The sequence below is a fragment of the Trachurus japonicus genome, chromosome 22 (assembly GCF_045865225.1).
Source record: "Trachurus japonicus isolate A0001 chromosome 22, Traja_1.0".
NCBI classification, from domain to species: Eukaryota; Metazoa; Chordata; class Actinopteri; order Carangiformes; family Carangidae; genus Trachurus; species Trachurus japonicus.
The window spans coordinates 953082-967158 of record NC_140928.1 but is presented as its reverse complement, the minus strand read 5'-3'; the positions used below and the strand labels follow the sequence as shown (position 1 = coordinate 967158).

Genomic DNA, 14077 nt, shown 5'->3' with positions numbered 1-14077 from the left:
TTGTCCCTTTAAGTATATTTATTGCCGTTTTTGCCTTTATTAGATAGCACATAGTGAGATAGACAGGAAAGGGGGAGGCGGAGAGAGGGGGAATGACATGCAGGAAAGGCCTGCCCGACGCGGGATTCGAACCGGGGACGCCTACGTTGAGGACTGTAGGCTCTACATGGGGCGGCCGCCTTAACCACTGCGCCACGCACCGCCCCTAGCCTACTCATTTTAATGTAACAATTGCCGATGAGAACCGGTGTCAAAAAGGAAAAAAAAAATCCAATATCCTCATTGGATAAAGGTTGTAGGATACAAGGAAAGTTTTCTCCTGGGCTCAGAGCAGAGCAGAGTGACTGACAGACCCGTGTTTCAGACCAAACACTCTATAGAAGTGATTGCTGTCGGAAGATACAACTATTTAAGACTTAGATTAACACAAAAATATCGCTTACTTCTGCTTTAAAATAACATATACATAAAATAACAATAACAATAGAGACAAAATGATATATTTATCTAAAATGGAGCCATTAACAAGTGGTAACGTAGATTCATCCACATTAATATGAGACTTTTTTATAACCAAATAGAAACTCCTCATTGTCCCTTTAAAGCTAGAGTGTGTGTGTGTGTGTGTGTGTGTGTCCGTCCTTACGATGTATCCTGCGTACTCCTCGTTCTCCACAAACGAGTCGTGCAGCCAGATGAACTCCTCGTGCTGTCGGACCACAGAGAACTCGTTCTGCTTGAAGTTGGGCAGCGTGCTCTGTGGAGGCGACAGGTCACATGGTCAGAGACAGGAAGCAGACGTGATGCGTTCAGGTTCATCTCTCTGTCTGTCTCACCTTGGTGTGGACGGTGAACTTGACCTTGTCCCTCTCACTCAGGGCGTCTGAGATGTCGACCTGCAGCGTGGCGTCCGTCTGCAGATCCACGTTCACGGCCCGGGGCTGCAGCACGACAGAAACAACATGTCCCATGATGCAACGCTCTCTGCAGTCTGACCTCACACATCATGTGACTCTGATTATTCCTAAAAGTCGTTTCATGACAAATATTATAGTTTCAAGTTTCAAGGTTTGTTTTATTTTACAAATCATTTTAAAAATTCAGAATACAAATTCAATTCACATATACAGTAGACATGATCTTGTAAAAAGGGAAACCCCAGAAGCTTCTGTAGCTGATGAACGGGGGCCCAGAGACATCAAACAGCAATGTAGTATATCATGACAATAACAATTCCTATTTCTAACCTACAGTCTAACCTAACCCGAACCATCTAAGGCAATTCCATCAGTACAAAGAGTTTATGGTTCAACACAATAATGACACAATGTCAACACATCAGGCACAGGTACAAAACAAAATACATGCTATTCACTAGATCCAAAAACACAGAATATAACCGCCTGCACCTATCTACGCTAAATGGCTCTACTATTCAGAGAGTCACTGAGTTTAAATATCTAGGTATCTGGCTTGATGAAAAATTCACTTTTAAATTTCACATAGACAACCTCACTAGCAAACTTAGACAAAAAATTGGCTTCTTTTTCAGTAGTTTCAAATAAATCTATTTTCCCTATGATCTGCAGAAAGAGGATTGTTGAAGCTGTCTTTATGCCAGTGTTGGACTATGGTGATATTATTTATAGGAATGCTGCCCCTTCAATTCTTTCACCTCTAGATGTGGTCTATCACTCTGCTCTTAGATTCATTACCGGCGATAGTTACAGCACTCATCATTGTTAATCTGTACACAAAAGTAGGTTGGTCTTCCCTGTCAGAAAGACGCAACAATCACTGGCATCTCTTCATCTTTAAAGCCATTACTGAAAAACTCCCACCGTACATTACAACACTGTTAGATTTAAATCAAGGTTCATATTCAACTCGCTCCAATGACTGGCTCACTTTTAAAGTCCCCCGGGTACAAACTGAACTTGGTAAATCTGCATTTTGCTATGATGCCCCTGCTTCCTGGAACGACCTTCAACTCACACTTAAAATTGATGCCCCTCCATCCTATCAACATTATAAAAATATCATCTCAAACCTCTTTACCACAGTCTGTAACTGTTTTTAAATTTTGTAATGAATCAGCTGTATTTAACTTTTGTAACTGTGTTTTATCCTCTGCTGTGCATTGTGTTTTGCTTTGAATGTTGCTGTGATCTCGACGACATCGCATATGAGGGTAAAACCTCAATGTCCTTTCGAGAATAAATAAAGGTTTGAACTGAACTGAACTGAACATGAAACAAAAAACAGCAAGCTCAGCTTGATTTAGACATTATTTAGTAGTAGTTTTTGTTTTAATCTTTTTTTTAAAATAGACAGATGCAGACTCTTTAATCGTGCTCTCAACCTCATTCCAAGTCTGAGGAAATGAGATGAGTTGAGGAAATGAGAAAAAGATGCAGCGACTCCTGAGGTGAATTCATCAGAGTTTAAATAATGTTTAAAAACCAAGAGTCAAGTCGGTGAAATTCAGGAAAATATTTCTAAAAACTATTACCTCGTTATTAGGCAGAGGAAGGAAAGGAAAGGCAGGTTTATCTGTACAGCCCGTTAGTATAAATGTCTGACCCAAAGGTCTTTACACAGCATCGTAACATCATCATACCGGCGTGAGCAACCATTCCTCAAAGGGCCATGTGACCAATCGGCTGTCTGAAGAATGACATCAGTGGATTTAATGAGTCAAGTCTGCTGCTGATTGGCTGGAAGGAAAACCTGCAGCCACACCGGCCCTGTGTGGAACAGTTTACCCACGCCTGCTGCAGACCCTCACACCGACTAACTCGAAAACAAGAAAACTGTTAACAGGTTAAAAATCTCCTGGTGAGCTCCAGAGGAGGACTTCCCTGTTACCTCACTATTACTTCAGCATTAGTTCACTACGAATTCACAACTACCTAATTTTAAAAAACTATTACGTCCGTGTTACCTCACTAATACCTCACTATGGTAAATGGTAAATGGACTTACACTTATACAGCACTTTTCTAGTCTCTTGGACTCAAAGCTCTTTACACTGTAGGTCACATTCACCATTTCACATACACATTCATACAGCGCTGGGCACAGCACGGGAATCTAACCATTCACACACATTGATTCGTACACCCAATGGCATCGGGGGGCAAGTGTGGGTTCAGTGTCTTGCCCAAGGACACTTCGACATGTTGCCAGGAGGAGCCGGGAATCGAACCCGCTCTACCTCCTGAGCCACAGCCGCCCAATCCTATCCACTCCTTCATTCATATCGCACATTTCTAAAACATAAAAGTTTACCCAAGTGCTGCACAGTGATTTACATACAAGACATAGAGCACAAATATGGTAAGAAAATGTAATGAGGACTAAATCTAAAGATAAAAAAATAATAATAATTTAAAAAGAATAAATCCACAGCTGTTATCTCCCTGCTGTGACCTCACGATTACCTCACCACCATCAGTTTCTGCAGTTTTAAAAGCGTTGACATCACCTCTTTAAATGAGCTTTTACAGTGTTATAAATATAGTAATACAGTATTATAACTGTTGATTATAATATTCAATATGTCTTATGTCTGGTGGCTCTTCTACATTATTTCATCCTGTGGTGTTTAAAGGAATAGTTCACTCAAAATTTAAATTTCTCGGCGTAGCAGTGCATGTCCATATGACGGTTGCTAATGGATACCAACTGTCTTCGTAACAAAAAGACACACCAAAAAACATCAAAATACCACGGGTAACTCTGAAACTTCTCCCAGCCCTTTTAGTCCACATGAGGGGGAGTAGATAATGAGTGAAATTTGAATTTTGGGTGAACTATTCTTTTAATGATCAGTCTGTGTTTGTTTCTTGTAGTTTGTAACTTTTAGACCAAGCTGGTCAGCTGATGTCCAGTCTGCAGCTGTCGATCAATAAGAAACTGACTGAAGCTTTTCCAGTGAAACCAGAACAACACACTGGTTGTGGTTGTGTGTGTGTGTGTGTGTGTGTGTGTGTGTGTGTGTGTGTGTGTGTGTGTGTGTGTGTGTGTGTGTGTGTCATGTGACAGTCTGATGTTTGACCTGCTCATTAACATCGTTAGCAGCCTGTTAGCCTCCAACAGTAGTGGTGTGTTGTGTTGTGTGTTGTGTGGGTGTGTGGTGGTGGTGGTGGGGGGGGGGTAGTTAACCCCACCACCCTGACCCGCAGGTGAGCGGCCTGAGGCGGCTTGAGTCCGGCTCGGTGACCGGAACCAGGACCAGAAGCAGGAGAACAGGTTGAACCACAGGCAGCTGACCGAGGCTAACACCGTTATTAGCATGCAGCTAACGTTAGCAGCGACGGCTAATAACCGAGCTGCTAACTGATGCTAACTGACAGTAGACAGACAGACACAGACAGGTACAGACAGACAGACAGGTGAGAACAGACAGAAAGACAGACAGACAGGTAGGTAGAGACAGACAGACAGGTGAGAACAGACACAGCTGACTGAGGATAACACCGTTAGCATGCAGCTAACGTTAGCAGCGACGGCTAATAACCGCTAATGCTGATGCTAACTGACAGTAGCCGAGCACAGACAGACAGACAGACAGACAGACAGACAGACAGGTAGATACAGGTACAGACAGGTGAGACAGACAGGTATCACTCACTCCCCGGTCCTCCTCGGAGAGGAAGTCAGGTCCGTCGTCCAGCCCTTCCTGCTGCGGAGAAACAGACACACACAGAGAGAAGAGCCGTTAGAGCCGTTAGAGCCGCTAGTTACCGGAGCTCCGCGGCACCGAGCAGCACCGACCGACCGACCGGAGCTCCGAGGGCACAGACAACACACCGACACACCGACACAACCAAATACAGACAGATAAACAGACAGATAAATAAACAGACAGAGAGAGAGAGAGAAACCGTAAACCCACCATCATGGCTGCTAACGGGTGGAGACAGGAAGTGGAGAGACGTCACCACGGTCATGCGTCATCAGCCAGTTACAGTATAAAATAGAATAAAAAATAAAACATATACCCATCTAAAATGTATATTTCAAGATTCCTTGACATCGATAACAAATGTACCTTTTGTAAAATTGAACTTGAAAATGTAACCCATCTGTTTTATGGTTGTTCATATAGCCTAGTAGTAGCCTACATTTTGGAAAGAACTTGAGAATTATATATTGTGTAAAACAAAACACAAAATATAAATATTTTATTGGGGAAGTTTCATATTCATAAATGTAAATTTCAGAATTCTTCACCTTCATTTAAGTTGTTTTTGATTGAAGTTGATTATTATTTTAAATCTCTTAATTTAGTTACAAACCGGAAATGTATAGCAATAATGACCATACATTCAGAGATGTTTGGTGAATGATCTTGTCACAATGGCCATGATTGTGGTTTGCATGGGATACAAGGTCTGTCATTGTTTTCCTTTATTGTTAATTTGACTGTTTTTTTTTATTTTTTTGGTTTTTATTTTAATTTTATTTTACTCAACCTTTGTTGTGCTGTCATAATTGTAAATGTATTGTTGCTGTTGTAGCGAATGTGGCCTGGAAAGGCTGAAATGTTGTTGTTGTTGTTGTTGTTACAACTTAATAAAACTTTGGAAAAAAAAAAAAAAAAAACATTAGTAACCAGAGCTAAGAACTGAAGTAAGGTAAAATAAAATAAAAAATAAAGTCAAATTAAATTAAAGTTACAGTCTTAAGAATCGAAATCTAAAGGCAGGATGTTGTAATGATGTAAAGCCCTTTGAGACAAACTGTAAAAATGGGATATACAAATAAAACTGCCTTGCCTTAATGACAGGATCAGATTTATTTTATTGATCCCCGAAAGATTTTTTTGTTTGTTTTTGTTACAAACTCGTGAATAGTAAAGAAGAAGCAACAAAAAAAATGTGATATTCAAAGGAGTTGGAGAGGATCAAAGATAAAATATTATTACTAATAAGAACAGAATAAAATTGGATTAAAAAAAAAGTAAATTATAATACTTATAACTCACACATGTACATTATATTTAGTAAACTCGGTACACATAGGGTAGATGACTCTGACAGTTCTGAGTTAAACAGCTTGATGCAACAGGCAGGAAAGATTTCCTGTGTGATCAATTAGAGATGAATAATACATGATTACTTACAGCTGTGGGGTCACTGACCAGGGTTAAATTAAATATAGAAGTAACAGCAGCCCAGAGCAGCAGATTGATGATGATCATGTGTTGTTCACCTGTACATACACAATATCAGATTCTCTATTATATAGACTATATTGCATTAGGTAGTATATATGGACTTTATATGGATTATATGTAAATAAAACATTAAATATTAAATGGAGTATATTAAATGCTTTGTATACAACATTAAATAATAAATATACAATATTAAATACCATACACTGTGAATCAGTGTGTAGCTATCAGAATAAAATATAATAGACTGAACTGTAACTTAGTGGAGTGTCCCTGTGCTGCTGCTGTTTCTTTAAATCTCTCAGCAGCTGTTCTACCACAGCTGGATCTCAGCTCACTGGGTTTCATCTGTTCATACAGGTATAATACCAACAGATATCCAGCAGGTTTATATTTATTTATTTATTTAATTATTATTTATGCATATTGATGGACACTGAGTACACAAGTACGGACTTAGCACTGTTGCTAGATTTAATCCCCAAACATAAAACAGTTGACATAAAAAGTCCAACAACAGAGGACCGATAGATAACAAATATTAAATAAGTAGATTTACATGATTGCAGGAGGATTGGACATGATTCGTTGAGTTATAAAACATACAATTACACACACTCAGACTAAATATGATTACTTTACCCAGACTGAGCATGGTTACATGATTGCACACTGACTCCATTATTGCACACGCCCCAGCCATAGACAAACAGCTGAAGAAACAAGAAGGACCCAGACTGAGCATGATTACAGCTGCTCACAAGTTTGTTTGTCTAATATCTAGTCTGTAATTTGTGCTTTAAAAGTCCTAAAAGTCGGACACTCTCTAGTATTAATGGGTAGTTTGTTCCGTTCCAAACATCCTCAGATTGATAATACGTTTTGAGAGAATGTTGTGCGTCTAAATTGAACCTCCACAGTCCCCTCTTGTGGTAGCTCTGGTCCCTTTTCTACTTTATCTCTCTGTCACGTTCAACTAGGGGAGGGAAAGGAGAAAGTGAAACTGTTCAGACGCCATTTCAGAGTGAACGGAGCAGAAGGAGAGGAACTAAAGCCTGAGACAAGTGAGTGTTAACACAACATTATTATTATTATTATTATTATTATTATTATTAATGTTATTGTAGTTGTTGTTAAAGTGACAGAGACAGTTTGTCTCTATGGACTGTGGAGCCAGTCAGCTGCTCAGCCCAAAACCTCGGCTGAAGACAAACGTTGACCGAGTCTTAGCTGCCATGACGCATCTGGTCTGCAGAGTCAATAGAGTCTTTAAATCTTCCCTAAAAACTTACTTTGTCTCCCTGGCATTCGGTTGAGCTGACTCATTTGTCTTTTACTTACTCATTATTTTATTTGTTTATTTTTAGTTTGCATTCTATTGCACTTTACTTATGTATTTTATAGTATTTAAATGATGGTATGTTTTTAGTGATCTGTACAGCACTTTGGTCAACTTCGGTTCTTTTGAAAGCGCTCTGTAAATAAAGTTTGAGTTGACTGTGGAGGGAAGAAGAGTCAGGCGTAGTCCGTACAGACGTCAGCACATTGTCTCAGTTTCACCTCGACACAACTTCTTCAGATTCAGAACAAACATCAACTTGAACTGAACGATGGCCTGAGAAGACTCCAGAGGTCAAAGGTCATTGTAGTTGACACAAGATTAAACTTGTTGTCTTGATTCTGTGTGTGTGTGTGTGTCAGGTTTCATCTGTCCATACAGGTGTAATACCAGGAGTTACCCAGCAGGTGAAGCCAGTCTACTGTGTAAAGAGACTTCCTCTCTGCAACTACGCGCTTAAAACTGAACAATGATTTCCTGTAAAGACAGAAAGAGGAAGTAAAACATTCAGACGCCATTTCAGAATGAACGGAGCAGAAGGAGAGAAACTGAAGTCAGAGACAAGTGCGTGTTAACACAACATTATCATTATTGTTGTTATTATTATTATTATTATTATTATTATTTGTTATCAATGTTGTTGTTGAAGCATCAGAGTCAGTTTGTCTGTGTGGACTGTGGAGAGAAGAAGAGTCAGACGTAGTCCGTACAGACGTCAGCACATTGTCTCAGTTTGACCTCGACTGTAAACTTCTTCAGATTCAGAACAAACATCAACTTGAACTCAAGGACCTGAGAAAACTTCAGAGGTCAAAGGTCAAAGGTCGTGGTGACTGGATAAACATGGATTTAATGTGAAAGGAGGTCAACAACTGTGAGACAGTGATGATAGTTTGTCCTCAGTGTATTTGTGTGTGACAGGCGATCAGACTGTGTGTGTTTCTGGTTTCCCTCTCAGACCGACTGAAGTCCTGAAGATGAGTGTTAATGTGGAGGAAGAGGAGGACGGACCAGAGTCTCCAGGATCCATCTGTCTGTCTATGAAGAGTGACCGGTTCAAAGGAGATCCTCCAGACTTCAGTCTTGGACCTGGACCTTCAGACTCACAGTAAGAAACCTGATACGAACCTGAACCTCCAAACTGTCTCTATCAGAGCTGAGTGTGTGTGTGTGTGTGTGTGTGTGCGCCCAGCCACTATTGTGGCCCTAAACAACCACATAGAGTGTTTATGCCAGCTGACACAGTGGGTTTGGTGAAAAATAAAAAGATAAATGTTTCAACAGCATGTGCTTTGAACTAGTTTTACGACAAAGCTAAAGATGAGAGTGCTTTTCATTCTGTCCAACAGTGTGTAGTTAGTTAGACAAACATCTGGTCATATGAATGAAGTGATGATGCTATGTAGTTTTGGTTCAAGTTCAAGTTCACTTTTATTTATATTGCACAGTTTAAAAATACCTGTAACAGTTATCCAAAGTGCTTTACAGAGCAGAGACAAAAACAAAAAGAATGCATGTACAAGAAACAAGAAAACATGCATATCATCACACATACTAACACAAATGCATGTAGCACATACACATATACGAACGTATACACATACGGATATGCATACGTGCACGGCTAGTAATCATAAACAACAGTGCAAGATTATGTTAAAAATGCACATAGACATTTTTTTTTGGCCTTTTTGCCTTTATTTGACAGCACAGTGAGATAGACAGGAAAGGGGGAGGCAGACAGAGGGGGAATGACATGCAGGAAATGTCTGCCCGACGCGGGATTTGCACCGGGGACGCCTGCGTTGAGGACTGTATAGCCTCTACATGGGGCGGCCACCTTAACCACTGCGCCACGCACCGCCCCTTGTGTTCAGTTTTTTGATAAAACCAGCTTAGTTTGGAAAATTGTGTTTTAGCGATTGGAACTGACATGTTTGTGTTTGCAAATCCCTGTGGATCCGAAGGCCAAGGAGAAAAGATGTGTTTTTAAAGCACACTTAAACCTCTCCATGGATCCTGCATGTCTAACATGTAGGTTTTCAATTTTGATCTAGGTACATCCAGCAACAACTCACTGGATGACCGTAGATCTCTGGCTGGATTATGGACTTAAGGAGCCAGACCAGTTAAAATCTTAAAAACATTTAATAACACTTTAAAATCAATCCTAAAGCGGTTGGGAAGCCAGTGGAGGGAGGCCAGAACAGGCGTGATGTGTTTATGGTTTTTTGTGCCGGTCAAAAGGCGAGCAGCCGCGTTCGGTGCAGAACACCAACTAAGGAATAACAATAATTGAGCCTGCATGATATAAAGGCATGGATGACTCTTTCCAAGTCATTAAAAGATAAATAAGGCTTGACTTTTGATAAAATACGAATTTGGTGAAAAGGCCCTTTAACCACTGTGTTGATTTGTTTCCTAAAACCAAGGTTGCAATCAAAAGTTACACCAAGGCTCTTAATAGAGGGAGTAGTTTTAAGAGCAAGGACATCCTGACCATCAAATGAGTGCAAACAGCCTTCTGGAAGGCCAAATACAGTAACCTAGGTTTTATTTTCATTAAGATTAAGTTGGCTCAGGCTCATCCAGCTCTTGACGTCAGCAAGACAAGCTAGAAAAGATTTCAGAGGATCCTTAGAGGACAGCTGAAGAGGGAGAAAGATCTGCACATCATCCGCATAACAATGGAATGATATGTCGTGCTTTATACGGAAGATAGATCCCAGAGGCAGCATATACAATGAAAATAACAGGGGGCCTAGAATTGAACCGTGTGGCACTCCACATGTGAGGGGGGGGCACAATAGAAGAGAAACTACCCAACTGCACAGAAAAGCTCCTATCAGTCAAGTATGACCTAATCAGCATGAGGGCTGACCCTTTAATGCCCACATGTCGCTCCAAACGTGACAGCAGGGTCCTACAATATGATCAACAGTGTCAAATGCTGCAGTTAAACCCAGGGTCATTAGCATTGCTGCACATCCTGAGTCTAGTGCTTCATTTTGCAGGATGTATCAGGTATTTTGCAGTTTGGGTGTTACGTGTGGTTTTGTGAATTGACCTTTCGCAAAAGCTCCGACCCCCTTAGTTACCGTTGCTAGCCCGACAAGCTTCTCAATGCTGCCCGAGTGTCAACAGTGTTTTTATATTGAGCGTCTTGAGGCATCAGAGTCTCAGAGGCATATAAGCGCTATATTTATGATATGAATAATCACTAAACATTCTGACACCACTAGCCTACGAAATTGCGTGGTCACAATGTAAACATAATGATGATCAAAATACGGCTTTTATCGATTCATAAATTGTAACAGGACGTGGTGTTTGTGTCGCGGACCGAGACCAGAGCTTCTCTTTTTTTCTCCCCACCGAGAGGATTCAATCTGTAGAAGTACTATAGTAGGATACAGTGTTTCCTCATACGTACAGCTCCTTCTTTTTTTTTTTAAATTGTCGCAAATACACCGCTGCATGTCTTCCGTTCAATCATATCCTCATAGCACTGTTTGTTATTGACATTCACACACACACAGAGCGAGAGAGAGAAGCGCGCATGCTGCAGCAGTGCGTGGTGAAAGTGAAAGTTGTAAGGTCCGATCGCCTTTCCTAGAGGAAACACTGTGGTAGTGAGTGATTTGGGATACAGCCCTAGTCCTGCTAGCTTAACTTACCTTGGAGCAGATGTAGGCTGTAACGTTATGCTTGTTTATTTTCATGACAATTAGCTGGGAGGGGGAGAAGGGTCCGGCTGCGGGGTGGGGGGGGCTTCCACACTTTGACCCATTGTAGGCACCTCTCCTGTTGTGTTTTCAGCTTTGGGGAGGGAAAAAACACGACTCCCCCAGCCAAACTCTTCGGGTAGCTAACTACTGTCCGACAATACACTTTGCTTGTTGGAGGTCCGAAGCTTGACGGACCTTGTTTACATACCGTAAAACACCAAATAAAGGCCCGGGCGTTTATTTGCTTAAATCGCTCAAATCAACAGGCGTTTATTAGGGACCTGCGTTTATTAGGGACCTGCGTTTATTAATAGTGTTCAACCTGGTGGCGGCAGTGGAATGATACGTGTGTTTCTCGAGGCATTACTGTAAATACGGCCAGGGCGGACCCGTTCTCTGTCTCGCTGACCTCCGCGGTCCTGGCCTGCACAGGTACCAGGAGACCGAGACCCCCCGTCATGTCGGTCCTCCGCCCTTACTGATCCGCCGCAAGTTGCAAAAACCCTGCGGACGCCCAGTCTCTCCACTCCTCTCCCACACTTCAGCACCTGTTGGCTCGCACCACCGTCCTTTTTTTGTTGTTGTTGTTGATTGAATGAAGTAGGTCTATAACTAATAATAATGCAACGTATAGCCTAACTAAATAGGACGCGTATGAGTAATCAGAGAACAGTAGGCTGTTTACGCTACTTTTTAAAAGGAGTAAAGTCATTTAAAACGAGGAGCGAGCCGAGCCGAGCCGACACGGTGCAGCCCAGGACAGGTGCTGAAGGTCGGATGAGAGGAGTGGACAGACCGGGAGGAGCAACCAGCTGACGTCTCGTCGGTCCTCGGCCGACTTTAATGTCTCGAGACACCCGCTATATTTGCATAGAACAATGTTTGACCCGGCGTTTATTTGGGATGGGCGTTTAATATAAAAAATATTTTGCTACACTCGGCGGTTAATTGGGACCGGCGGCAATTTGGGACTCGGCCATTATTTGAAGTTTTACGGTAGTAACGGTTGCTATGATGTCTGATTGGACAATGACCGTTCGGGGGCGGGGTTTTGCGAAAGGTCAATTGTGTTCAGTATTTTGATAAAACCAGCCTAGTTTGCAAAATTGTGTTTTAGCGATTGGAAAAAAACTGTAATGACTGACATGTTTGTGTTTGCAAACCACAGACTGAGAGCAGAGTCTCCAGGATCTATCTGTCTGTCTATGAGAAGTGACTGCTCCAAACCTGAACCTGAAAACTTCAGATCTGGATCTGGACCTGGATCCACCTTCTGGTCTATGAGGAGTGACTGCTCCAAACCTGAACCTGAAAACTTCAGATCTGGACCTGGACCTTCAGACTCACAGTAAGAAACCTGATACGAACCTAAAAACTGTCTCTGGGGCGGTGCGTGGCGCAGTGGTTAAGGCGGCCGCCCCATGTAGAGGCTACAGTCCTCAGCGCAGGTGTTCAATTATTTATGTGTCTAACCCTAACCCTGGGCTGTAGGGGGGCGACTGGTGTCCAGGTAGATCCAGATGTTGAGCCAATGGATCTGTAGAGCTGATGTGAGACAGATGTTCAGCAGCTGGACACAGTTACTGACTGACTGACTCTCCACTGTTGTCTATGATGCTGCTGTGTTGCTTCCATCCTTCACTACAGTGTGTGGTGCTGGATGCTGACGTCACTGGAGACTTCCCACAATGCATCTGTGACCAGAGAACTGATCAGTGATCAATGTGATGTCAATAAAAACATGTTTGTGTTTGCAGACTGAGAGCAGAGTCTCCAGGATCCATCTGTCTGTCCATGAAGAGTGACCAGTCCAAAGATCAACCTCTTTGGTTCAGACCTGGACCTGGACTTGGACCTAGATCCATCTGTCAGTCCATGAAGAGTGACCAGTCCAAAGATCAACCTCTTTGGTTCAGACCTGGACCTGGACCTGGACCTCCAGAGTCACGGTAAGAGACGGTTTCTACTGTAAACTGAGCTGAAGATGATTCAGTCTTTAGACTCATGTGAAGGAAACAGAGAGAAACCAGGAACCAGATCCATCAGACTCTGAAGGTTCACAACAAACCTCAGAGACAGAAACATGCACACACTCTGTCAGCAGCCAATCAGAGCTCAGATGTGGAGCTGTGACATGTTGTTGATCCAGAAATGTCTTGACAGGAGGAAGAGGAGTGGTGTCTCTGTGGACCAGCAGCTGTCCAGCTGTGGTCTCTGTCAGGACGTCCTGAAGGATCCAGTCTCCACCAGCTGTGGACACTGGTTCTGCAGACAGTGCTTCACCTCAGACTGGGACCAGTCTGGTTCTTCAGGACCCCCCTCCTGTCCCCGGTGTGGAAAAAGACCCAGAACCAGAGGTGAGCTGCAGACAGCCAATCAGAGCTGCTGATGTGGTCATTTGTGAAACCAGGACCTGTTGTTATGGGGGTTATGATAGTATCATATAGCCTACTACTAGTTGTGGTTTTAATTGCAGTTATATAAACAAAATGTTGTCTGGGAGAAGGGTACTTGTATTAAATTTGGGAAAGGGTACTCAAGCCAAACAAATATGGTGTCTATTGTATGATTATAATGATTTCTTAGATAGAAAATCGGTAAAGGAAAAACCAGTTTTGGCAGGTCAGACCTCCTTTAAAACCGGAAATCGGTATCGGCCAAGAATTTTGCAATCGGTGCATCTCTACTGCTGATGTGGTCATTTGTGAAACCAGGACCTGTTGTTTTCTCCAGAGTCATTGTTCCATCACACAGCACTGACATTTAAGATGATGATTCAAACCTTCTCTTTGTTGTCTGTAGTTTTTCTGTAGCTGATGAAAATAA

The 14077-nt window shown here is 42.1% G+C and overlaps 2 protein-coding genes across 3 annotated transcripts in view; one reads left to right on the top strand and one right to left on the bottom strand.

Moving 5' to 3' along the window:
- The window catches only part of snx6 (sorting nexin 6), a 15394-nt gene extending 10404 nt beyond the window's left edge, over nt 1-4990 (bottom strand). Inside the window, exons 1-4 of one of the 2 annotated variants that reach the window (XM_085768143.1) lie at nt 4901-4990; nt 4637-4687; nt 837-941; nt 647-757 (exon numbers count right to left, since the gene is read on the bottom strand). In XM_085768143.1, coding sequence (XP_085624269.1) covers nt 647-757; nt 837-941; nt 4637-4687; nt 4901-4906 — 273 coding nt within the window. In that variant the 5' untranslated portion in view covers nt 4907-4990. The remainder of the gene's footprint in view (nt 1-646; nt 758-836; nt 942-4636; nt 4688-4900) is intronic. The other variant, XM_085768144.1, reaches the window with a different exon arrangement.
- Nucleotides 4991-8005: 3015 nt separating this feature from the next.
- The window catches only part of LOC146963164 (protein NLRC3-like), a 41084-nt gene continuing 35012 nt past the window's right edge, over nt 8006-14077 (top strand). The window contains exons 1-4 of the mRNA XM_085768139.1: nt 8006-8087; nt 8482-8631; nt 13009-13200; nt 13415-13608. Of these exons, the coding sequence (XP_085624265.1) occupies nt 8501-8631; nt 13009-13200; nt 13415-13608 (517 nt within the window). The 5' untranslated portion in view covers nt 8006-8087; nt 8482-8500. The remainder of the gene's footprint in view (nt 8088-8481; nt 8632-13008; nt 13201-13414; nt 13609-14077) is intronic.